We start from the raw sequence: 26841 nt of genomic DNA on the forward strand, positions 1-26841 counted from the left end.
ACGGTGTCTAGAAGAATAAAGACGGAATAAACTTCAACATCTGTCAGGCGTATGTTTTCTGTACCAGATGAAGAACTTTGGGAGCTGTTATATCTTATATAGTAAAGGTAACCTTACAGTAAATGACGTCTGCTGTCATCTGACGCTATATAGAAAATGTAATTAAATAAGATTAAATTTACCTTCTGCGAGGGGCACCCTAATATAATGATATATATAATAATTATAATATAATATAATTATATAATTATAATAAATATAATATAATTATAATATAATAATACACTGCTGTCTGTCTGCCATAAAATAAATAAAAGGGGGAATTGGAATTGCATATGACTATGGAGAGAATGGTTGTCTATGGTGAAAGAGGTGTGGAAATGTTTACTAATTCACATAAGGGACAGCATAAAGGGTTGTTTAATTCAGTATCAGAGGAATTCATATATTTGTGTGATTATGATAATCACACTATTATAACCTGATAGTACATCTCTTGAATTGAACTAATTACAGTGTCATGTATAACACTGCACTTTTTAATACATTGTTTGGCAGAACAGACTGCAAAACTGTAGTCTCAATGGAAAGCTGGATGAAATTCCTAGGGTGGCGTAGTCAGCTGTCCACTGAGTCCACAGTTTTGTAGTTCGGTCTGTCACAGTCTGGCGCAGTTGGCAGGATCATCGTCCTGAGAGCAGAGACGCGTGTTCAGTGTGAATGACTCTTCAGTTGTTTTTCTATTTTTAATTACCTTTTTATTCCTATCCATGTCTTTTTTTCCTTTTGTATGCTCATTATTTAGCCAGTACAACTGTTTTTATTGTAGTCGAAAACAACAGTGAGTGCCAGTCACTGGCAAATCCCTTGGTTCCCGGTTCCACTCCATCTGTCCTCTGGTGGTCCCCTTGAGCTGTGGACCCCTTTCCAGTGTTCTGCAGCCAGATCCTCCTGAGCCGCACGGAAGCGGAAGTTGGCAAAGTGAGACGCGGCAGTAGGCCTATGCATGCAATTGACTGGAGTATGGAGAGTAAAGCCTTTCGTTTTCTTTAATAAAAGTTGTCCTTGTATTTTCTCATATGCGAGAACATCACAACTGCCACTGCACTTGTTGATGTGTAAGTGTGCCCTATTCAAACAATAAAGAGAAACTACATGCAGCACTGAAAAACTATTCCACGGCCAAAAAAAATGTAAACATTCTTTCTATATCAGAAGCTAGTCTCTGACTGAAATTTCTATAAATCTTTATATAAACTGATAGCAATTAACCTAAGAGTGCATGCTTGGATTTTAGTATCTGCATGTACTGTGGAACTAAAAAGAATCATAATCAACATATATAATTACGTAAATGAAAAACAAATACGTTGCATTTTCCTTAATAGTTTTGCACGTTGCCATAATTTATATTTAATTTAAAGTATGAAGCACCCAAGCAAAGTTTATGTTGAAATAATACTCAAGATTCTTAAGTCTTAGCTCTGGCACAGTGGTGGATCTAGAAAATTTTACATGGGGTGGCAAGAGATTTTAACAGAGTGGCATGGAGGTTCAGTGAGAAACCGACTATCATTCAGAATCGTGGAGCTCAGGTGCATACTTACACTGAAAAAGTGACAATTTATCTAAGCATTTGGACTCTCATGGTTAAAACAATGCTGATTGTACTTTTCATTATCACTGACCAGTTGTTTTTCTTTGTTGTGCTGTGCAGCAGAATGTTTCACAAACATATCCAAATTAAGAGCCTTTGCACGCTGATTCTCAATGCTCAGCAGAGTTTCCAGGTCCGCGGTGTTCATGCCCAATTGTGCTATTTTGAAAACATAGTTTCGGGTAAATATTAGGAGGTCATGGGTTGCGGATTTTTGGGCTGATTTCATAATATTATACAGCAGCAGACTGCAAGGGGAAAAAGAAACTAATTATTATCAGTGCAAGTGGCTCCTAATCCTGAGTAATGCTGGATCTCTAGCCACCTAAAGTAAGAGACAGATGCACACGGAAAGCAGGGCTGCCGACTACCATGCATCTGGCATGACTTTCACGCTCTCAGACACTCACGCAAGGAATCTTCCACTATATTATTCCACTATAAGCCTAAATGTAGCTACATCAGAAGCGTTGGTGTAGTTTGCAAACCCTACATACCATTTAGAACAGGGGTCACCAACATGGTGCCCACTGGCACCAGGATGCCCCCAAGGACCACATGAGTCGCCCACGGACCTGTTCTAAAAATACCACAACTCACCAGTGGGCAGCGACTAAAATTTCATTTTATCTTGTTGCTATTCTTCTTTAATCACATTTGTATTTATATAGATTTGAAAATGACAATATCCAAAAAAGCATTTAAAACGTGTTTATTCTACATGAAGTTTAGATAAGTTTAGGTAAAGTCTGTTCTGGTAGCCTTTGTATGGCTCAGTACCCGTGAAGTAGCTCTCAGTTTCAAAAAGGTTGCTGACCCTTGATATATAGTATACCCCAATCATGGGTGATATATCCTAATCAGTAAAATAACAGTCGGCTAAATTCCGCATAGTGATCTCATTAACTGCGTGTTGTTGCTGAAATACATCACACAGACGTCGGGGGAATGTCAAATCATCAGAATATGTAAGACTTATACATTTGGTTAAGTTGAACGCATTTGCTGTTGAATGCAATTCCTATCACATTAACAATTACTGGTTGAAAAATTGCTGTTAGTGTCTTAAATCATACTGCTGTAAAAGTAAAATTTACAACAGAAATCAATATGCTTAGAATATGGGTTAAGATGGAAAATAATTTTTCCATCCCAATCCTAATCATGTTAATGCAAATTTACAGCAGTGTGGGTTCTCAGAAAAAAAGGTACTCTGACATAAAGATCAGCAATACAGTGCAAATAACATTTAATTTCACATTTATACAAAAAAAGGACAGGGCATTTCGATGATAAAATCTGTAGTGAACAATAAGTCGCATCAAAACAAATCATGCTACCTTAAGGTTAAACATTATTTTGTGCAAAGTTCCTTGTTCTGAAATAAATACTTTCTGCAATAGCACATCCAACCATATTCACACAGTCTTTATCGTTATTTATTTATTCAGCCGTTTTTTTCTTACTGCCAGCATCTCATAAAAAGGGTCAGTGCTCACAGCAGCAGTGATGCTCTGTATCCACTTGTCCTTCTCCTCAGGGGTTGGCGCCGAGATGCGGTACACCACATGATTGCCCTCTACCAGGCGGCCGTCCGCCTCCGTTTTGCAGGCTTTCATCAGCTGTCTGCTGTTGTTAGGGATGTACAGTTCAAAGCAGTTAGGCTTCCTGAGATCCTTCACCTCACGGATGCTCAGATTCTCCAGCGGAATGATCACCCTGGGTTTCTTATCCGTAGTATGTTTAAAGTAGTAAATCCATCAGGATGAACCACCGCCTTTTCCATGTTTTCACCCGTCCTCCTCCCAGTTTGAAGAGCCAACCCTCTCTGTCAGGGTTGAAGAAGGCATTGTTCCCATTGTCTTCAGGAATCTTGAATGGCTCATTCTTTACGCTCTTATAAAGATTTCGGAGGAGATCATCTGGCAGGTTGCCTCCATCATTGATTCCTCGATTCATGGAGATGAACCTGTCCACACTGGGCTTGTCTCACACATTTGGATTATGAAGGCTAGTGTTTAGCATGATTATGGAAAATGAAAGTACATAGCAGGTGTCAATGTTTTGGAAGACTCCAGGATTACATTGACAGTACCTCTGCGCAAAGGCCTCCATCATCCTGTCAATCTTTTGTGCTTCTCCTGGCAGACGGAAACTCCAGAGGAACTGCCTGAGAGCCGAATTCATGAAGCCCAAGAAATGTTTGGAGGACTTGGATATTGAAGTCGTCTCTCTCACCCAGGTAATCCCCAATGGCTGTTTTGTTCAGCCCCTCTCCCTTGTATAGGAGCTGGGCGATGTCCTCAGACGTGTGCCGGAGAAGATTGTTTTGTACCATGAACAGGATACCCTTCTTAGGGTCCATGTTGAATTTCTTTCTTCCCATGGCGACATGCCTATTCTTTTCTAAGATTTGGCTGCGTTTGGTGCTGGATTCAAGGCCCTCCACTTCCATGAGGGCCTCTCTCAGCGCCTCCCGCAGCCTCTGGATCTCCAGCAGAAGGGCTCCTTTCCTCAGCCGGATGTCCTCAAGTTCAGAGTGCTTCTCTGGACTCAGGTCCATGGAGACTGCAGCAGACAGGAAAAGGAGATCGTCAGCGGGTGTGGAGCTCAGCAGGTTGGCCATCTCTGCCAGTTTGGTTGTTGGTTCAACTCCCATGGCAGAGTAATCGTAACATTGTTAAGCCCTTGAGCAAGTCCCTTAGACCCAAGTGCTCTGACCCCAAACTCTCCTCACTTCGGACAAAAGCATATGCTGAATATATGTAATCCCAAAGGGCAGTTACAGAAGACCCCAGGACCGGAGTAACGTGGGAAGCAATTACTGATGCCTGGAAGCTTTGGGGCATGCAAATAAACTGCATCCAAAGGCAAATGGCTAATAAAGAATGCTCTGAATGCCAGGCATTCGTCCAGCAGTGAGATCGTAGAGATAATGAATAAAGATAGAAAGTGTGAATAAAGATAAAACATTTTAATTGTATTTGCGAAGCGATGCTGGATGTGCTGAGCTCGCCGGGAAGGTCATGTGGTCTGCATTCCCTCCCCATGCACACGTGATCAGCTCAATCACACCGAAATTGTCGATTTTCTGCACTTCAGGGAAACAATCTAAAGGGTGTTACGGGAAAAGTAATCGATGCAAGAGCCAATGATGTTCTCCTGGTGCCTACCCTTGTTTATGTCATCGTTACTGACACAAACAATGATGAACGATAATAAGCATTTATAAGCCATGATGACCGCACCATTAACGTGGAGTTGCACTAACGTCTGTTTTTATAGCTAACCAGCAAGTCAACCTCTCACCCTGGTAATGCAACAGCGCCGGTTAAACAATACGTTTACACAGAGTGCTTGTGATCAGTGGCCTATACTACGAATCAGGGTTACTGGCTTATCGAGGTAACTTGACGGATTTAAGGTACCACAGTTTAAATGAACTTCATATTTGTTCATCGGGATGTCTGAATCGGTGCTAATCAGTACTACGATGCCAGTTATGCAATGTAGTTTTGATAAAACTTTTCTGTCATTTAACATAAGAGGAAAAAAATAATTATACTGTAGTCAAATTGGCTGATATAAAATCGTTTAAAACTGTGACAAATTTTGCCTTTTTTTACAGTGTATACTTCCAGTCACAAGGTTTCTTGTTTCTGAAATAGCAAAGATAAAGGTCAATGAATAATATCCCTCATCTCTTTCAAAACTATAGGTAAGATGCTGTTTTGATATCCTGTCTAGGGTTGGAGTGTAACAGTATTCACAGGAAAGGGGAATGGGATAAAGGGACAAACGGGGTGAGGGCAAGAAGGGAACACCAGTGGACAAAGGGATATTTTTTGTATTTTCATTTTTTTTCATGTATAATACTGACACTGAACAAATAACCCGGTGCAAAAGACTTTGGGAGTGACCACAGCCAAAATAACAAACAAAATCCCCAACTATCAAGTGCGACCCACAGCTAATCTCACCTAAGTGCAAAAGAAAAGGAAACCAAAAGACAAACACTCCACCTCACTCCCTGACCAAATAAACAGAGTCCAACACACACTTGCAAAACAAAATAGCAGTCACTCCCTATGCAGCAATACAATCACACATACATAACTTACACACAAGTCAAAGCAACAAGGGGGCTAGTGAAGACCTAAACCAAAGAAAACCAAGCGGGGAGACAGCAAGCCAAACTGAGGTCGCGGGGGGGACCGGAGCCTGTCCTTGGAACAACAGGCGTAGGCAGGAACCAACCCTGGGCAGGAGTCAACACTCTGCAGGGCGCAAACACTCACAACTCAGATTTGCCAATTAACCTACCCTGCGCACTTTTGGACTATGGGAGGAAACCGGAGCCCCAGGTGGAAGTCTTTCCCCATTCACCAGATTATATTGCCAGAAGACTGAAAATTAGATATCAAATACTAGAGTGACATAAAAACAAAAAACAAGTTTGCTTGTAATGAGACGCAAAACAGAAGATTATCTCTATTTATATTTTGAGAAAACATTTTAACATTTATCCAGCCGGTAAAATGGTTTAATACTTCGTACAGCCGCATTTCTAAACTCATTCCTAAGCCCACCAGACAGCTCCACGTTTTTGCTCTGTCCCAGATCCCTGCATGCATGAACCAAACAGTCACCTTTTACTGCTGTGCTGAGAGCTTGGACAGAGCAAAACTGTGGATCTTTGCAGTGGGGTCCAAGGACTGGGTTGAGAAACCCTGGCATAGAGGAGACTTCAGTGAGAGCCAAGAAAAAAAGAGATTAGAGAGGAAGGTAAAATGCTTCCATTAGCATGGCAAATAAGCTGCAAGTACAGACCCTGTGCTTCCATTACAAACAAAAAGCCTGTATGACCCTCCTAAACACACAAGTCAGATTAACTTAACCAGGGGAAATAAGCATAAAACTTGGCAAAGACTAGACTATGAAAAGGGAAGGTGAACATCATACTTACACAAACTTCTGCTAAAGCAAATGGACAAACCCCTTTTAACTGAATCAAGTTACTTTAAAAAATTAATAATTCAAAAATAAATCAATAAAAATTAAGAAAAACACAATCATGCTTTGAACTAATACTGCAGTCAGTCCTAAATGTTCCCATGACATTCTTTTCGTCATGACGCACACTCGGTACATACTGGTTAAAAACCATTTATAATCCTTCATGTACCAGTCTATGATGGAGCACCCCAACCTGGGCCACCCATCCAACATGGCAGATTTCTGCCCCCTGGCCCCGGAGACTAACATACCAACCTCTGGAAACAGGGAACCAGGGGGACATGGGCCGCTGACTGGATGGGCGACCAGAATGAGGTGAAGCAGAAGGTAGACTCCACAGCAGAGGACCGAGGAATGTAGAGCAAAACCAGGGAACCTGAAGTGGCAAGAACACAAACCAGGACAGACATATAAAACCAAAGCAAAGGCATCAGTGGCACAGCCCACCAGCTTGTGAAAGATGGCTACCTGGCATCATGAATCCCTTAATCAAAAACCTTTGTGATGGCAACTTTGCCACCCAGGACTGATCCCTTCTAAAGACCTCAAGTTTCAATGCAAGGTTTCCAAAATGTTTTGAAACATTAGTCCATGTGACTGCTGTGGTATTGTTCCAGGCAGGGAAAACAACTTAGGAGAAAATTTACGTGCATGTTGGGTATTTGTGGTACTGTTGGGCTGAGGGGGTAATTGAGTGAAAATTAACCTTTGAGATCCAATTATATTATTTAAACAGGTTAGTAGTTAGACAGTGTGATTTAGATGAGGATAAGGATGTTTTATTGTCATTACAAAACGTGTTCTACATGAAGGGAACAAAATGAGGCACTCAGATCCGGTGTATTAGCAATAATAAAATAGAAATAAAATCGAAAGAACAATACAATGAATAATATGATAAAAATTAAAGTAAAATAGAATAAAGACATTAAGATAAATTCCATTAGACCCTCTGGGCCAGGCGCTCTGCCGCTCTGCATTGTTTTCTTTGCATGTACAACTTTGTACTCCATAATTTTAATATTTTATCACGAAGCCTGAAGAGCAATATGAACTGTATCATGCTTTAAGTAAATTGTCTCATCCTTTATTTGACTAAAGTATATTTAACTTCTACAGAACTTTGCAGGCTCATCTAGGATGGAGAATTTCTGCTGCTGAGCGCATTAGAAGAGATTCTCAGAGGGAGATACGAGTCCTAGGTGCCTGTTGGGTACATATTCAAGACAGAGTTAGGACTCCAATAATTCTGCACTGTCTCCCAGATTAGAAGAAAAAATTGTATTTTACTGAAAATTTAATTAATGAAATTTTACCTTAGACTTGGTCAGCAGCCATGTGGATAAATTTCAGAACTACAGACGGTCTGTGGGTTGGGGGGGACAAGCAGGTTGGCCGGTGGGGGCACGCGGAATGCTCCTGGGGGTGTGGTGGGTGTGCTTATATGATTTACAGGAGCTGAGGCTAACAAAGGCACTAAACTGCACAAACAGCCTCCTGTACGAAGTTTTACATGAAAAGGGGCCATGGGCTTGTTGGCGCTATGTTTCTTAGCACTCTGACTAATACAGCCAACTGGACCCGTCTACCTCTTCAAAAACATCAAAATGGGGTCAAAATGGCCCCATCTGTGTTAATTTCCATCATTAATTACAGCATAAATCAATACATTCCAGATGAATTTTAAGATAATTTCAAGAAAAGCCTGTAATATCATTTTCGACCACCATGTGACACCACAAGCCGTTAGAAAACCACTAAGATGTCAATATGAGATTTGGCAGAACAGAAAATATGATGTTAAATATATCACAGTGCAATAGTTTTAAAAATAAATCAATGACTTTGCATGACAATTTTATGTTTTGTCAAATAAAAAACCTGAAGTATTTGAACTTGAACTGATACTGAGCAAAATATTACCTCTTACTTATATGAAGGTTCACATTATCTATGATGTAGAATAAAAGACACAAGTAAACAATCCATTTCTTTGTTTTAAAGAAACAGATTAGCTAAGAAAACCAATTCCCACCCTGTGGAATCAATGTGCATCACCTCTCTGTTTGTGGCCCCTGCCCCGTGCACAATCTGCCACTGAAGATCCACCGTGTGCTTCTCAATGGGGGGCTTGTACAGGGACCTCCAACATCCCCGCGGGGAAGATCCAGGCCTCAACAAACCTGACCACCTAGAATCCGCCAGTCCACTCAGTGCCCGAAAATGCAGCACTTTAACACAAGCCTGGTACAGACCTTTCTCAGACAAATCTCTAAGAGCCACCTGCTGAAGAGACACGAAAGAGAGCAGCAAACCCACCTCCTCCCGATGACCCTCTACAGCAGGAGGGAAAAATGGGGACTACTGCCTCCTCCCAACTCAAGCACATTCTTAGTTGCCTCTGGTAGCGTGCAGACAATGTCCTCCAAAGCTCTCTGAAGAAGTCTGGGGGAGGGGGAAACATTTCCGCATGTAGGGGGCCAGTGGCATCTAATTATTTACAGAAAATTCCATAGAGCCAATGTAGGAACCTGAGGCCAGTTTAACACAGGTCACTGTCCGTGGTGCTGAAACCTTTACTTGATGGGCTGGTCCTGAACGAATACAATGGCTCGCCAGCGTGCCTCACTATGTGTTTCCACTGACTGACACCTTCACATGTAATGTGATTGTTAACAATGAGGAACATTTTACAAGTTACTACAGGAAGCAATATTTACATGCCTGTAGCTTTCATTTCTCACCACAGAAAACCCAAAAAAAAGAAATAAGAAATACATTCATGTTATATCAAATATATCACTTCCTCATTTAAAATCACAAAACATATCTGACTGTTAATCTCTATGTTTTAATAATTTCAATAGCATTGCGTGATTTGCTTCTTTTTTTCTAAAGCCACTGTGGAAGCGAAATTTAAAGAAGTTTGGTCCCCTTATAACAGCATTGGGTAAGAGAGCCGAGGGCTGATGGGATTGTTCTCAATGTCTTGTTGGTGCCGTGTGGGTTGTGCTGCACAAACAGCTTCAAGTTATGAGATAACATGAGCAGATGCCATTACGTCATTAGTGCTGCACAAGATATTGTCATGACCTGGCTCAAGGCCATAAGAAAAAGTGGACCAGTGTTAAATCACTGTGACCTCACACCTCTTCAGATTGCAAGCCCATTTAAATGGCACAGAGGTACACAATGGGTGGCCTGTATCTGATTCACTTAATGTGCACCAAAGACCTCATATGAGAACCACAAGAGCCACCCCAGATTTACCCACCATCATGAGAAAGACTAAGATCAACATGAATGAAATGGCCTATTTTGGTGCACAATCACCCCCAGACCACTCTGACTGGCTTTGGGTTTTTGAGACAATATGAGAAGGGCAGGTGCCCTTTTGCGTGGAATGTCTCCGAATCCTGTTTTTCCTTCTTCCTCTTTTTGTTTTCTTCAAGTGCCAACAAGAGAAATTAATGACAATATTTTTGGCCATGACTGTAATAGTTATTTGTGATTTGTAATAATTATTTAATTTTATCGATCCATCTACTTACCTACACTAAAAAATGTACTGTTGGATGTAATTAATTTTAAGTGGTTACATGAAATTACTTTCTAAGAACATTTTATTTTGTAATTCAAATTTTTCTTATTTTTCAACCCAAAAAGTTACAGCACTCTCATATAATACACTTCAGCCATTCACATTTATAAAACAATATGACCAATCACTAGTTCAACCTCCCAGCCATTTATCCTTCAAAAACATGGCCCTAGAAACATTCCCACATTTTCATTATACCTCATTTCCCATTTAGTCTGTCCAACATTTTTTCATATGAAGCTGCCTTAATCATCTGATCGGTCCATTCCTTTATATTGGGGATTGTTGAGGATTTCAAATGGCTTAATATTACCCTCATGGCAGTTATGAGTCCCACCATCACAGCCATAAACTGTTTATTATTCACCTTTGGCAATTCCACTCTATCTCCTAGCAGACAGAGTCGGGTTTGCGGGGTAAAGTAAAGCCTAGCCATTTGTCCAGGAGACCAAGAACTCTACCCCAAAATGGATATACCTGAGAGCACTGCCACAGCATGTGTAAATAAACCCCCACCTGCCTTCTAAAATTCCAACACTGATCAGTATTAATTAGTCCAGTTCTATTTAGTCTAACTGGTGTCCAGTAGTGTCAGTGCATAATTATACACTGAATAAATTTACCTTTTACTTCCCTATAATATTTCCCCACTCTAGTAAGTATTCTTAACCATTCATCTTCTCTATTTTAACACTCGTGACTCAATGCCTCAGTTGCAAAAATTTCCAAAAACTCCCTCCTCCTCCTACATCATACTTACTCTTTAAGTCTGATGATGACATAAACATCCTATTTACAAATAAATCCCAAAGAGTTTTCACCCCTTTGGATTGGCATTGTTTCCATACTTTTTCCTATTTGTATTTCAGGATTGTGCCAAATTGAGGAATATGGCTGCATGTCATGTGATACTTTAAGCTTCTTATGTATTTTGATCCATATATTAATCGAAAAAGATATTATCGGGTTTGTATTTCTTATATTGTCCCCCCATTGTGACAGAATGTGCAGAGGTTGAAATAGTGAAGCCAAATCGCTCTTGATAGCTATCCAGTCCACATCAGAATTCACATTCTTCCAGTGATAGTAGAGTTTGGCTATTTCAAATGACATGCTATATAATCTAACATCTGGCAATCCTAGACCTCCCTTGTCTCTGGGCGAAGTAATTTTAATCCTATAGGTTTTTTTCTTTCCCAAACAAAAATCTTTTACTATACTCTCATACTGATTAAATATCATTTCCGGAATATTAAATGGAAGCATCATAGAGAGATAATTAACTTGAGGCACCACAACCATTTTAGTAACATTAACTTTCCCCCCATAAGGATAATTTCAATGCTTTCCATTTGTCCATATTAAGTTTAATTTTGTTCAATGAGGGTTCAAAATTCAGAATTATTATTTTGTCAATATATAAACTCAACAGATTTAATTTTGTGTTATATAAACAAAATAATTTTTAATACAGTGCATTTTTTTATTAATTCAACAGCACCCATGTTCAATCCACTTAAGTTTGGAAGGTGTATTGGAAGGTAACGCAGATATTTCTTAAGTGGGCATCCAGAGATATCGTCCCCCCCTCCAAGCACCCCTTTTCTCCACTAGTTCTGTATGGAGCTCGACAGGAGGAATGGAGAGGTAGAGAAAGGGGTTAGTCTCACACATAATGTAATGCAAAATAAAGAGTAAATACAAGTGCCATGAAGCAGAATTGAGCTCCAGCAGGCCTCGACTTACAGTAAAGGAATTGTAAGGCAGACATGCTAACAAAACAGATTTACATTCCCAATTCCAAACCATTAATGGGCAACCTTAGAGTGACGACGGCTAAAAAAAACCTTCGCTATAAGCAGGAATGAAACATTGTGAAAAGCCAAGACTCCACATGAACATGTTCTCCCCTTGCAGAGTCAGATCACGCATTTGAAGTGTCCCCAAGTGTTTGTGTGTTTTAGGTTCCTGTTAGTGAGGGGTCCTTTGCCGTTCTGTCTGACAACAGAAAGTCCACTGTGTCTCTGCAACTTAAGCTGAGTCAGTGTAAGTGTGTGGCTCAGTAGCTCAAGTATTTGGGCTTGTAATCCAAAGTTTGCTGGTTTAAATCCAGCTTCAGATGGATAACTGTATGTTTATGGGCCATTGAGTTATGAAAAATAATCAATGTAGTGAATCACTATATTCTCAAATTACTTGTTGTACTTTTATGAACAACACCATTTATTGAACAAACAAATCTGCATTGGCAGAATGAAGAATTAAAAATGAAAATAAACTATCATTTAAGAAACTGTGGAAAACTGAATATACAATATTTGTAAATTGAAGGAAGAGTCCATTAACGTAACAGAAAATGTGCTGGTAATTTTCTGCCAGTACATTTTCCGTTTTTTGGTGGATTTTTTTTTTACAGTGTATGACGCGCTTGAATTCACTGGCCTCAAGTGTATGTGAAAATTAATATATTTACATCTAGTATGTTTCATGGCTTCACTGTATTTCCCTCTGGAATGATCAGTTTCATCTAACTGCTGATGTTAAAGGCAGAGCTGAAATTTAGTTTAGTCATGACCTCAAAATTTAATTGAGTAGGTATTCTGTACAACCAGACGGAACTGCTGGTTGGGCTGGTCATCACCTGCGTTTTCTAAGTGAGGTCTAAATGTAAAGTTTCAAATTGCACAATATATATTAATCTGTTTTTAATGTTTTTGCAAAATATTTTTTATGTGTTTGCATCTTATATTTTGTATAATGGGCTTGTACATTTGATTCTTCCTTGATTTCGGTGTAATGAAGTGTAACTAGTGAAAAAGAGAGAAATGTTTGGGAAGCATTATTGAGCTGATTGTCCAGAGTCACTTGGGTGATAATTAAGGTCAATATAAATCACCTATTACCCACTGTAATCCTTTGTATTCCCCCCGCACACTCTGTTAACAAAATGAGAGGGTTGAAGTTAAATCAGGTTAAAAAGGTAAATTTGATCCTCCGCCTATTGCGGAAGATGTGTTCCAGGCCCATCAGCAATAGGTGAAAATCCACGATACAAAAGGATCATATAATTTTTTTTTGAAGTTTAAGCCTTAAAATACCCCTCCCACATGCTTTAAACATATGTAAACTCATTAAAACACATATATCGGGCTATGTTAAATGTCGGGCTAAGGATATGAGTAACATAATAATAATAATAATAATAATAATAATAAAATAATAATTTTTAATATATATATACACACACACAACTTTCTCTCTATATATGTAATGGAATATATAAAAATAAAAACATATATGGCTCTTACACATTCTTTTCATCCTTCTTCATGTAGCATACTGTTGATTCATTCAAGCCATAATGGCGAACGCCGTCCGCATAACGCTTTCCTTCCCGAAGCACATCCAGAAGTTTTACCTTCTCCTGAATGGTCAACGTCTTCCATCGTAGGGCTTAGAACAAAACAAAAACAATCGGACCACAAACAATGTACGGGATACGCAGAGAATTGTGAGGCGTCGGAGGAAAATCCGCGATATAGTGGGGGAATCGCTGTAATGTCAATTCTGCCAATCCTGGTTTTCAGCACCATGGACAGAAACCTGTCGTTTATAGGGACCTATTATGCCCATTTTCACTGTTCATAATTGGATTTTTATGGTCTGCTAGAATAGATTCACCCTTTTAATAGGTGATATCCTAGAATCCAATATATTATTGCAGGGCTGTTTTCATTTGATGTTAACCAAATGTGATATATTTATTTTTACTTTTGATATCTCGTCCTTTTCCCCTTATCTGATAAGAGCCGCTGTCCGCTGAGACAAGCTGGTGTGTTTTTACTGCTCACTGAAAAGTGGGTGGTGCGGACATTGTGTATTACATCACACTATGAGACAGTCACTGATTGGTGGGCTCTGAGGGGGCAGTGTGACCTGAAAATCATCCATCAATCAACCCAGGATGGGGGGCCAGCCCATCGCAGGGCACACTCACACACCATTCACTCACACATGCTCTCCTACGGGCAATTTAGCAAGTCCAATTAGCCTCAGCATGTCTTTGGAATGTGGGGGGAAACCAAAGTACCCAGAGGAAACCCCACGACGACATGGGGAGAACATGCAAACTCCGCACACATGTGACCCATGCGGAGACTCGAACCAGGAACCCAGAGGTGTGAGGCAACAGTGCTAACCACTGTACCGCTCCTGAAAATCATGAACCATTATAAATATTGAAGTATTTTTGAAATATTTATTAATTTTAAATATTTATTAAATCAAAACATTGGGCAGTATACATGTTATAGGTACTTATTAATGAATAAGCAATATAATAAGATTCAATTTTGCTTTCACTACTTAAAGCGCCAGAACGTATCGTATTTGAAAAATTCAACAGCAATATCTCTTACCAGAAATCAGGTACAGGTTAAGAAAATCCACAGACTTCGTCGCGAGCAGTTGAATATACGAACTATTTCCTTCTACCCGACGCCACACACCAATAATATCACTGCGCAGCAGATATCGCCAGGGAGCTCGCGCTTGTGTCTAATGCGCAGTGATACGAGTAGTGTACTTCGATAGAAGCCCGACATTTCTACGGCTGATATTTCCAAACCTGAACAACTCCCAGCAGAACTTTGATGAATAGATAACATTAAGACCCCTCTAAAATATCTTTTTATAGTTTTGGGGTGAACCTCCCATTTAAACGAAGTACATGGTGGTGCTCATGAATTTGAAAGCCTAGATGCCTCACCTCGCTTTTCCACAACGTGTCAGCAGCGCCACCATCTTGGAGCGGTAATTAGACATAAACAAGCAACATGTCAGGGTGTAGATGGAAAGATCTTTTAGCCATAACTTCTTTACTAATTAACGCATTTATATCTTACAATTATGTAGAATAAATAAACAAGCCCACCACTACTGCCCCCCCCAAATTTATGTAGTACTGCTCATAGTATTCTCAACAAAAACTAATGCTAGTATCCCATCAGTGTGACAGGCTAGTAAACATGTTATGTATCTTATTTGACCGTACCACAGATTTTTTTACCTGTGAAATGTGGTTCCCTGTTTTCTAGTTTTAACATTCCTCATGTTGTTGCTGTGATGTCCGCTCCGTCCGCTCCTCGTGTGTGCCACGCCCCTGATTACCCACGTGTGCTTCCCTGATCGTCTCCAGCTTTGTCCATTTACTTTGCTTGGTCCTGTCTTATTTAAGTCCTGGTCTTACCTGTTTGCCTTGTCTGTCATTGATGTTAGTCGCGTCAGATGTTACCTGCTACCCGTTCCCCCGATTCCCTTATTAAAACCCCAGTTTGCCCCGTAATTCGCCTGTCTGCCTGCTTCCTGTCTGCTCGCCTGCCTGTTCGCCTTACCGGCTTCCAGCGTCCCGTGACAGTTGCAGTTTTGAAAATAGTCGGTTCACTAAGTCATATATATGAATCCTCTATTTCACAATTACCGCGCCAACATCGCGTATCGCCCAAGGAGGCTCACAGGGTTTCAAATCTATGGTGGTGCTGCCTACGCTACTACCCGTCACATGACACAGGAGCTACCGAATTCCCGCCAATCGGGAGCCGGCTAGATCAACCACGCCCACCCGTCACATAGAGAAGAGTGAGGCGAAAGAAGCGAATCAGTTTAAAAATGTCACCATTAACGCGGTATTTAGTAGTCTGGAGATATTTTATTTTAAGCCAGGCACAAAATAAAGTTGTAGTATTTGTAATAAAATTTGAAGATTAGCCATCCCCAAGGAGCTGACAGGAAAGCTAGGTACAGGTTTAGTCCTCCTTAATCAGCTTGTCGGTTACTAAATGTCTGCAAATAAGCTTGCCTTTTTCTGTGATTTTTTTTTCAGTTTAATTGACACTTAACGAAGTAATCTGAGACCTGAGATATAACATTAGCAACAATGGTCATTTTTTACAATCATGAATTTTAACATTGAGGACGTGTGTCTCATGTCATTTTCACATAGAGGGAGTTTAATTGTTTTTATCCGTGTCTGTGTGTCAACATATGTCTATTTAGTTATGTCACTCAAATGTATGATTAGTATCGACATTTCGGTAGACTACTATGTTGTAATAAAACTGTATGGTCCTCTGGGAGTTGGGCAGTAGAAAGGAAATGTAAAGTATAAATAAGAAATACTATTAATGAAGTAGCCGCCCTATCCTTTTACTTTGTATGGAGTGTGCATACAAGACACAAATAATGCAGTTGTACTGTTATGTATATAATTTAAAAGGTATACTTGCCAGCAAAAGATTGAGTTAATAAAATTAAATGAAAAGTATTAAGACCCCTTGTCATTCATAGTATTATATACTTCTTAATTTTACAAAGACTTTTTTCCTATCATATTTTTAAGTTTTTGAAGTTGATAATCTGGAAAACTGCTGCCTGGGATCAACTATCCATTCTTGACTCTTGGAATAGGAATTGAAGTCGAATAAAACAGCCTTACAGCACCCTCTTGTGACATACAGTAATATGGAAAACAGAACAATTACTAACTGAACGCAACATCCCCCCTTTACTTATGTATTCTTCTTCCTGCAGCAGCACTGTATTCTATAAAAGACACGCCTTACCTGTAACATTTCTTCCTATAAGGTCACTACACCCCAGACAAAACAATAATGTAAGTTCAACAAAAAACATTGTGCTTGTGCCTTCCTGTAAGTGCACAACCTTTCACTATGAACTGCCTGTTTTGCTTCCAACAGAAATCAATTACAATTAGAAATGTTCCATTCACTGAGGACCACAGTAAGAGGATCTATGAACAACTGTTATATATTTTACACTGAATCTCTCTTTTCCTTTAAGGTATCTCTTTCTAACCAGAAAATCACGCTCAGAACATGCATTTCATTTCTTTGTTTAATTCTGTGAAGTTCCATAGTCCTTGAGCCGATGATGGTTTGTGTGCCCTGGCTGCACAGCTTCCAGTTCCTTAGGCCATTCCAAGCTCAACTGTTCTTTCAGGACCAGTCTTTGGCAGGACTGGAAATTTGGGAAGTCCACTGGGTACTGAGGCCAAATGGGCAGCATGCCATGCTTTCCCGTCAGCCAGGATGGGTCTCGATGGGTGCAGAGAATTTCTGATGCCCTTTTTGCACATGCGCTGGTTTCCACAGCCGCACTCTGTGCCCTTCTCTGAATGAGGGAGTGCGAGCTCCCTGTCTTGCATCACAGTACTGTTTCATGCGAGATTGGCAGACACCCAGCAATGCACTTTATTATCATGTCACTTAATTATCACTTATGCCCCTTTAGTATCAGGCCAAGTACAAACACTACACAAGCAGAGTATTCTGTGGGGAAAAATTAATGTCCTCAACTGCTGAGAGCAGCGTGCTGGTGATGCTCTGTGCTCATTACATCTGTGAGCTCATTACTCTCTGTAGTGCTTTTCAATGCTGCATTGAGCAGCTGCCAGGATGTTATGCTGCCTCTGAGGATAACTGTTTGTTTTGAAGTAGAATAATTCAGAATAATTCAGAAGATGGATACAGATTTTCTCTTATTAAACAAGACACTGGCTCACTCATAATTGTCCAATAAGAGATAAGGAGCATTCCTATTGAACAATCATGACTTCTAGCTTAAGTTAACTCCGCTAACTGAGAAATCCTGCTTAGTGGAACACCTCCCAGGTCAGAAGAGAATAACTACAACAACCAAGAGTCATTTAATCATTTAAAAAATGTTAAATGAATAGTTAAGGAAGATGTAGCATTTGATTATGTCCATGCATTTTATAATCTATTCAGTACAGGATCATAGGGGAGTCACAATAGGACATACTGTAAGGAAGGGGAATATTCTGCCAAGAAGGTCAGTGCATCATAGGACTCACTGACAGACACAGACACACACAGGCACAAGGAAACAAGCAGCAGAACATGCATATCATATGCAGAGCCAACAAGCCTGTAGGACCTAAGAACAAACTTAGATTTGGGTTTAAAGTGTTCTATCTGGGATTTTCTTGCTGTTGGTACTACAGCCAGACACACAACAGTCTGTAGTCATGATCCTAGTTCCCCAGTAAAATACTATTATTTTCTTTCATGCGTACTTTGACAAAGACATCAGCTTAATACAATGCACAAGGCTCACAAGTTGAAACTTCAAGAATAGGCACAGACCATGACATCACCTTAAAACCAGCTTGGAAGGTGATGAAATTGTAACCTGGCTGTCTTCATCGCCTGATTTAATCCCCATCGTTAACTATGGGGCCTTAATGTAGCATAAGATTAACCACGATCACAAACATTACACTTCTCAGAGCGGCATCTAGGAGGTTGTCCTAGTTGCTTGTGAGTGTGTGTGTGTGTGTGTGAACTGATAGCAGGCTCATGATGGTCATTGACAAGAAAGGGCATTAAACTTGACAAAAGGGACCGCAAAGAATGGCAGATTGTTATTCTTTATATAAATTCAATAACTAACTAAGTCTTCTTTTATTATTGCTTCTCTTAATAGAAAAGAGAGAAAAATCCATCAGTTTCTTTTGTTTTCGTTTGTGACTAATTTTCTCTAAAAAAGAATTTACTTTTAGCAAAACAAAACTTCTGAATTCATTTTCTCAGTCTGTCAGTTTGCACACACACACACACACACACACACACACAGTCAAATGCATTCATACATGTATATATATAGTCAGGAGTGGTACTTTCACCACGAAATGTCACCCATGTACACTGTGTCTTCGAGTAGTGAACCAGTTTTCAATACAATGGTTAAAAAAGGTTCAAACCTTCAGTGCCTTGTTGTGCCATCTCTACCAATGTTTTTTACAACAGGGAAAATACAACTTGTATGCTGGCCTTAGAAGCGCAACTTAAGAATAACTGCCATGCTTCTGCCTAGCATGGCAGAGGGAGTAAAATGGTATGGGACTGCTTTGGTGCTGGTAAGGTGGGTGATTTACACAGAGTACAAGGTGTAATGAACCAGCAAGGTTACCGCTCTGTTTTACAACTCATGCCACCCCCTGTGGTCAGCACTTCTATCAAGCAGCAAGGCCGATTCAAAGCACACTGGTGAAAGATGAAGAATCCAGAGAACTGTCCTGCTTGACTGGCCTACAGAATCATCACATCTCCAGCCTATCAAGCTCATGTGAGACCAGCTTCACCGTGAGGTCAGAGAAAATACCAAGCCAGTCCCACCTCTGGGAATAGCAGGATTGAAATTTCCCCTAATATTCTCATAAACGGACAGCTCTAATGGCAAAGGACTGCAAAGCTGTAATTGCTGCAAATATAGTTTTCATACAGTTTGATTAATTGAATATGAAGAAGAAACTTATTGCAATATTTATTATATCACAAAGCAGAAGGCAGCAGGGAAAAGTAAAAAAAGAATCACCCCAGATGGGACTTAAAACCACGATATCCAGCTCAGAAAGTCAGGGCCGTGGGCGTTTGGCCAGTAGGGCAACCGGCAGAGCTGAGCTTATGACCGGGACACTTGACTCACAATGGAAGCTCAGCAAATTATAAGCAAGCCTGCAAAAGTGACATGAATGGATCTGTGTAATCTATGGTAAAATGCATCTTGGGGCCGAGACATTAACACTCACAGTCCAGGAGAAGATGACATCCATCACTGGATCTCAGTCAAATGCGGCAATTGAATTTCCGCTATGCCTTTGTCATTTGATGTTTGTACTCAGCTATAGAGTGGCAGGAACACAAATGAATGGGGAGTTTAAAAAAAAAATGCATTACAGCAATACGTCACACATGACTATGTAAGGGAATAGATGAAACCCTGCATACATCACTATACCAGTGCAATTCAGTACAAAGTGCACTGACATGATTCATATGATTTCTGGTTTGTTTGGAAAATTTAGGTCCACCATAAGCTATGTGTTTTATTTATGATGCACATTGATGACACTATTTGGCTGACACAATATCAGACTGAACTTATTTTATAATTTTAAAGGTTTAAATACAATTCTGGGTGTTGGACATCCTGTTAGCCTTAGAAATCTATAATGCTCCCCCTCAAGAGAGAGTAAACGACTGCAGGGCATTACAAAGGTCCAGAATGGATTTTTCATTTACAGATGTCTTCTTTGCCTCTCGTGACCAGTATCTCACTCCAGACCAGTGGTGGATCTCGTACTCAGGCACAGAGAATGGGTCCTTCCGCCCCGTGGATTTCCTCATCCCCTCAGCCACAGATTCCCTCCAAGCTGATGGGGTAACTATGGTTGGCAGAACTGGGGTTTGCTGTTCACTGTCATCCGCTTGACGTTGATGGACCACTTGCTGAGGCTGAGGATGGTGGTCTTTACGTATCCTCACTGTTAGGCCTCTGCACACCCATTTCTTTTGCTGACCTGTTGCACAGAAACATTTCATAGTAAACTGTAACATGATTACAGCAATTATTTCAATGTCGTTCAGTCAGTGAGAATCATTTACATAGTAGGGAGCAGATAAGCAAGAAGGGAGGTGGTGCTGCAGAATATGTAAAAGAAAACTTGCAGGCAAGGGAGCTCACTGATAAAAATATAGCTAGAGAAGCTACAGCGCCCTCCACAATTATTGGCAGCCCTTGTAAATATTTGTGAAAAGGGTTAGAAAAAATGTACATTTTCTGAAGTAGCTTCATCTCACACTGAAAAAGTTAGAAAAATAATGCAGTCATTGGTATAGAGTGTAAAGAGGAAGGGGCTGAGGACACACCCTTGAAGGGGTCCAGTGTTGTTGATCACAGTTGCTGATCTGGCTGTGCCTATCCTTACAATCTGTGGTCTATTGCTGAGGAAATTATGGACCCAACGGATGAGAGATGGGGATATGTTCAATTGAAGAAGCTTCTTGATCATCTGGTGGCGTTGAATGATATTAAAAGCTTAACTGGAGTTAATGAAGAGGACAGTAGCGAAGGTGCCTGGAGATTCAAGGTGCTGGAGAAGGGAGTGGAGGAGACATACTACAGTACCCTTTGTTCCGCTCTTCACCCAGGAGGCAAACTGGTCTGAGTCCAGCTGCGGTCTGACAGCTGGCTGGATGATATGGAGTATAATTTTCTTTAGGCATTTCATTATTATCGATGTGAGTGCTACTGGCCGGTAATGATTTAGCTCAGAGGGACGAGGTTTCTTAGCACCCGGGACGATGGTAGAAGTTTTCCAAATTGTAGGAATGATCACCAATCTATACGAGTTCCAGAAGATGGAATGGAGGATGGGAGCTTGTTCTGTGGCGAATAGCTTCAAAACTTTAGCTGGTACACGATCAGGCCCGGCGGCCTGGCCAGCTTTGCATCTGCTTAGCTGCTGCCTCACGTCCTCTACAGTAAAGGGAGGGTTTGCAGGATCATCAGAGGGAAGGCCATTGAGCAGCTCCTCACAGACAGCAGAGTACTCCTGCTTATCAAACATTGTATAGAAGGAGTTTAAGGAGTCAGCAAAAGTTGTAAGATCGGTGCCTATGGGAAGAAGGTCATGGTAGGGTATTTGACCAGTGAGTAACCAAAAGGCCTGTTTGGTGTTCATTGTACTGAACTCCTGCTCCAGCCAACCCTTATATTTGAGTTTGGCATTGATTATCTCATTCTTTACTTGTCTACTGAGTGACTGGACAGAAGACCAATCCTTGCATAGAAATGCTTTGTGTTTTTCCTTCAAGCTGTGCTTAACATGGGAAGTGATACTGGGTCTGTAGGTAGGATATCTCCAGACAGTTCTGGTGGGAATAGTGGAATAAATATAAAACTTGATGTAGTCTGTAATTACAGAAACTTTATGGTTTTGATCACCCTGGAAAATGTCCCAATCTGTACATGCAAGTGAACCTTATAGTCGTTCAATTGCCCCCTCCGACCAGAGGGTGGCCAGGTGCACATGCGGTTCAATGCGCTTCAGTTCTGGTTTGCAGTGAGGTAGCAGGAAGACAACATTGTGGTCAGAGTGGCCAAGTGGAGGATGTACACGCGCGATGAAGGCATCAGAGATGTTACTGTAACATAAGTCCAGAGTATTAAGCTTCCTAGTGGGAATATCCACATACTGATAAAAAGATGGCAAAACAGCGTTGACATTACAGTTGTTAAAATCACTCGCAGTAACTCCGGGGCGTCGCGATATCTTGCCGTCATGGAGCTGGCGTCCTCACACACTAGCTCCGCCGCTGCCTTGCTGTTGGCGCTTGGTGGAATGTAGACACAGCTAATTACTACAGTAGGGAATTCCCACGGAAGGTAGAAGGGGCGTACAGATAGAATCAGCATCTCCATGTCAGGTGTACAAACAATGCGGTGTACTTTAATATTCGTGTACCACCACTAGTTGACAAAAATGCAGACCCTACCACCCCACTTCTTACCTGACTGAGACGTCCTGTCAGTCCGCCAGATCATAAAATTGGAGAGAATAACCAGATTTGATTGGAGAGAATAACCTGAGTCTGAGATGGTGTCATCAAGCCAGGTTTCAGTCAGGGCAATAACACAGGTGATACCGCTCCACCCGACACTTGGCATGCAATAAGTCCATTTTATTCTGGAGTGAACATACATTGGCCAGTATGATGGGCAGTAGCGGTGGTCTGAAGGGTCTCCTCCTCAGCTTGGAGCGTACACCTCCTCGCCTACCTCTTTTCCTCAGGCGAAACTCCGGAGGAAGAGCAACTGCCTTGAGGTGATAGACGACCGCAGTTGGAGAAGCTCCCCTCTACTGTAGGTGAGTGGATTGTGTCCGCTCACTCTTCCGGGTGGAGTCATGAGGGGATTATGCTGGATCCATCGGGTTGCCCCAGGAAGGCACGCTGCCTGGCTCCTGGGGTTCTCATCCCTTGCACTGGTGCTCCTGGCCACCACTGTAGGAAGTCGTTGTATAGGAAGTGGTTGTAGTCTTCCACTGATCCCAGGGAGGTTCAGGTCAGGGGACTGAGATGACCATGGCAGAAGCTTCATTCTATAGTCAGCTAACTATTTTTGTGTTGATTTGGACATGTGCTTAGGATCATGGTCCTGTTGGAAGATCCAGTGACGGCCCAGTTTTAGTTCCTAGTGTCAGTATTGTGTATGAATAAAATACAAAAAAATATCCCTTTGTCCACTGGTGTTCCCTTGTTGCCCTCACCCTGTTTGTCCCTTTATCCCATTCCCCTTTCCCGTGAATACTGTTACACTCCAACCCTAGACAGGATATCATAACAGCATCTTACCTATAGTTTTAAAAGAGATGAGGGATATTATTTGTCGACCTTTAATAATTTCATAAATCTGTATCTGTTGTTGTGGTACCTTCTGATTGGAAGCATGCTAATATAACACCCATATTGAAAAGGATAGAAGTAATCCATCAAACTATAGGCTTCTGGAAAAGTAATGGAAGCTATAATCTAAGACAAAATGGTAGACTACCCTTGGTGTGTATGTTGATGCTGCCATGTCCCACTCTCACAAATGTGGGGAAGCAATTAAAAAGGCCAGTATGATATTGGGTTACATCTCTAGCTGTGTGGAATTTAGGTCAAGGGAGGTGATATTTAGATTATATAATTCCTTGGTAAGAGCCCACCTAGAATATTGTGTGCAGGTTTGGTCACCTTACCGTTAAAACTATAACTGCTGATTTGAACTATTTGTGTGTTTTAAATGCACAATAGCGTTAAATTCATAAATCCAGCTTACCTTAAAAAGGACATTGCTGCCTTTGAAAGGGTTCAACGTCGGGCTACAAGAATGATTCCTGGTCTTAGAGGAATGTCTTATGAGGAGAGGTTAGCTGAGCTGAATCTATTCAGCCTTGAGCAAAGGAGACTAAGGGGGGACATGATCCAGGTATGTAAGATTCTAATAGGATAATTTTTTTCCATTACTGCAATTTGTCACACATGATTATATAACAGAATAGATGAAACCCTGCCTACATCAAACTTTCTCCCAGGGATTCACTATCCCAGTGCAATTCAATACAGTCAGTATCTACTGAGATGCTTGATATATTTTCTTTTTCATTGCATTATTGATGGACATAGAGGACAGAATTTGGCTGAGACAGCATTAGCTTGAAATTTTTATTACATAATAAATAGTCTTAAAATTCATAATTTTCATGACAGTGAAAAAGCCATCAGGCCATTGCAGAAGCCCAGGATGATATTTTCATCAATTACTGTCTTTGGTGGCTGTCGCGACCAGTATCTTTCTCTGGGCCAGTGGTGGGTCTCATATCCAGGCACGGAGAATGGGTCCTTATGCCTTTTTGACTCCCTGTGTTCCTGAGTAACAGGTTCCCTCCAAGATGACAGGTTAGACAGAACTGCGGCTTCTTCCTCCCTGTCATTTACGTTCTGGACCACATGTTGAGGCTGAGGCTGCACACTGAGATGAATTCGCATCCTCAAAACCAGTTTCTTTTGCTGGCCTGTTGCACAGAAACATTTCTCTTTATTGTACATTGTAATATAATTACAGCTATTCTGCTGTTATTCAATCAGTGAGAATCATTTTCATAGTGCCGTCCAATTATGATCAGACTGTCTCCAATTAATGTAAAAAAAAAAGCTCTGAAATACATACGTTTGAATACTGGCTGCTGGTGATGTTCCACCCCAGCATCCACATCTCCAGTGCTGGTGCCAGCCTGGATAGAGGGAGGTGTTGTGGGTGAAGACTTTTCATCTCCCCAATCTATCACCTCATCCCACTTATCCCAGGCTGCCCAGTACTTGTCATCTGTCCAATCCACTGCTTTCTCCATTCTCCTAGTGCTGAGAGGAGAAAAAGGTATCGGTCAGACAGGTTGCACTACAGCACACCAGACAACAGTAAAAACCTCTTAAAGAGCAAATACATAAGCCGGTTCAATCTAATAATTGTACTTAATAACAAAACAGTACTATCACCTAAGTTTTATCAATGTAGATGCCCAGAAAGTTTTACTGTCACGTATATATATACGTACTTGTTATAGTGGCAGTACACATATGAACAATAATGCTAATATACTCACTGCAGCTACAGGATGTACATATACAGGGCATATGGCATACCGAGCATTCTCCTGTATGGTATTAATTCTCGTAGCGCCCCCCCCTCCCCCGGTCAATAAAATGTATCACTTGGCAAATGTTTTCCACTTAATACGAACCAGTGTTAATTTTGAAAAATTTTTATTTAGTTTTAGTCATAGTCTTTTAACTAAAATGTAATTTAGTTTCAGTGATAATTTGGTCATCTAAAATATTTTAGTTTTGGTCAACTATATTTCATAAGATTACAGTTGAGTAAAACCAGTTGATTTAGTCGACTAAAATGAAAAGTTCAAAGAATAATGTTTAAAGTTTCCCTTCGATTTCTGAAAGTCATTATGTTCACCGAAATGAAATTAAACCAATGTTAAGGAACGGTGTTAAGGTCTGACTGTGCCGTGCACAGTGACAAAGATTTCACTCTTATTTGAAACATAAACATGTTTATTCACCTGGAAACTAAAATCAGTAATGCCATTAATGCAAAAATAAAGAAAAAGTGCACAGGCTATAGTGCCACCTGGCCTGCTCTCTCTGAATATTAAAATAAAAATATTAAAATAAATATTGGCAATATTTTTATTTGCTACTGTTCGCTGTTAAATGTTTCACCTGAAATTCTCAAATATGTTTAGAGAAAAAGACCAATAAGGGATTTCTCTTAATCCACACCCCTAGGTGATAAGTTTGTCCATAATTTCTTTTACCGTTTGGTCTCTCGGCTGAACATAATGGTGGCGCGAGCAGCTCCACTTGGTTTTTTAAAAATGCTCAGCCGTGAACTTCGGGTGAACTCAGGCGAATCCCTTCCTTCAGTAGTAAACCTAGGCAGTTTCAGCCTTTTACACATTGTCTAACTAAAAGGTTGATAATATATTTATCCTTTAACATTATGATAAAATATACGTTAATATACAAACCGGATTCCAAAAAAGTTGGGACACTAAACAAATTGTGAATAAAAACTGAATGCAATGATGTGGAGATGGCAAATGTCAATATTTTATTTGTAATAGAACGTAGATGACAGATCAAGAGTTTAATCCGAGTAAATGTATCATTTCAAAGGAAAAATATGTTGATTCAAAATTTCACGGTGTCAACAAATCCCAAAAAAGTTGGGACAAGTAGCAATAAGAGGCTGGAAAAAGTAAATTTGAGCATAACGAGGAGCTGGAAGACCAACTAACACTAAATAGGTCAATTGGCAACATGATTGGGTATAAAAAGAGCTTCTCAGAGTAGCAGTGTCTCTCAGAAGCCAAGATGGGTAGAGGATCACCAATTCCCACATTGTTGCGCAGAAAGATAGTGGAGCAATATCAGAAAGGTGTTACCCAGCGAAAAATTGCAAAGACTTTGCAGTTATCATCATCAACTGTGCATGACATCATCCGAAGATTCAGAGAATCTGGAACAATCTCTGTGCGTAAGGGTCATGGGCGTAAAACCATACTGGATGCCCGTGATCTCCGGGCCCTTAAACGACACTGCACCATAAACAGGAATGCTACTGTAAA

The 26841-nt window shown here is 40.6% G+C and overlaps 2 protein-coding genes across 2 annotated transcripts in view; both read right to left on the reverse strand.

The window, feature by feature from the left end:
- Window positions 1–26841, reverse strand: part of LOC125723834 (NACHT, LRR and PYD domains-containing protein 12-like) — a 360722-nt gene that overhangs the window by 187186 nt on the left and 146695 nt on the right. The window lies entirely within an intron of this gene.
- On the reverse strand, window positions 3558–6392 carry LOC125723869 (cytohesin-2-like). Its single transcript, XM_049000715.1, has 2 exons — window positions 6307–6392; window positions 3558–4225 (listed from the first exon to the last, which is right to left on the reverse strand). The coding sequence occupies exon 2, from the start codon at window positions 4218–4220 to the stop codon at window positions 3780–3782; it is 441 nt and encodes a 146-aa protein (XP_048856672.1). The 5' UTR covers window positions 4221–4225; window positions 6307–6392; the 3' UTR covers window positions 3558–3779.

Source organism: Brienomyrus brachyistius, unplaced genomic scaffold (assembly GCF_023856365.1).
Source record: "Brienomyrus brachyistius isolate T26 unplaced genomic scaffold, BBRACH_0.4 scaffold52, whole genome shotgun sequence".
Lineage (NCBI taxonomy): Eukaryota > Metazoa > Chordata > Actinopteri > Osteoglossiformes > Mormyridae > Brienomyrus > Brienomyrus brachyistius.

Coding starts and splice junctions, on each gene's coding strand:
- LOC125723869 (XM_049000715.1), bottom strand. CDS start 4,220: ATGGACCTGAGTCCAGAGAAGCACTCTGAACTTGAGGACATCCGGCTG.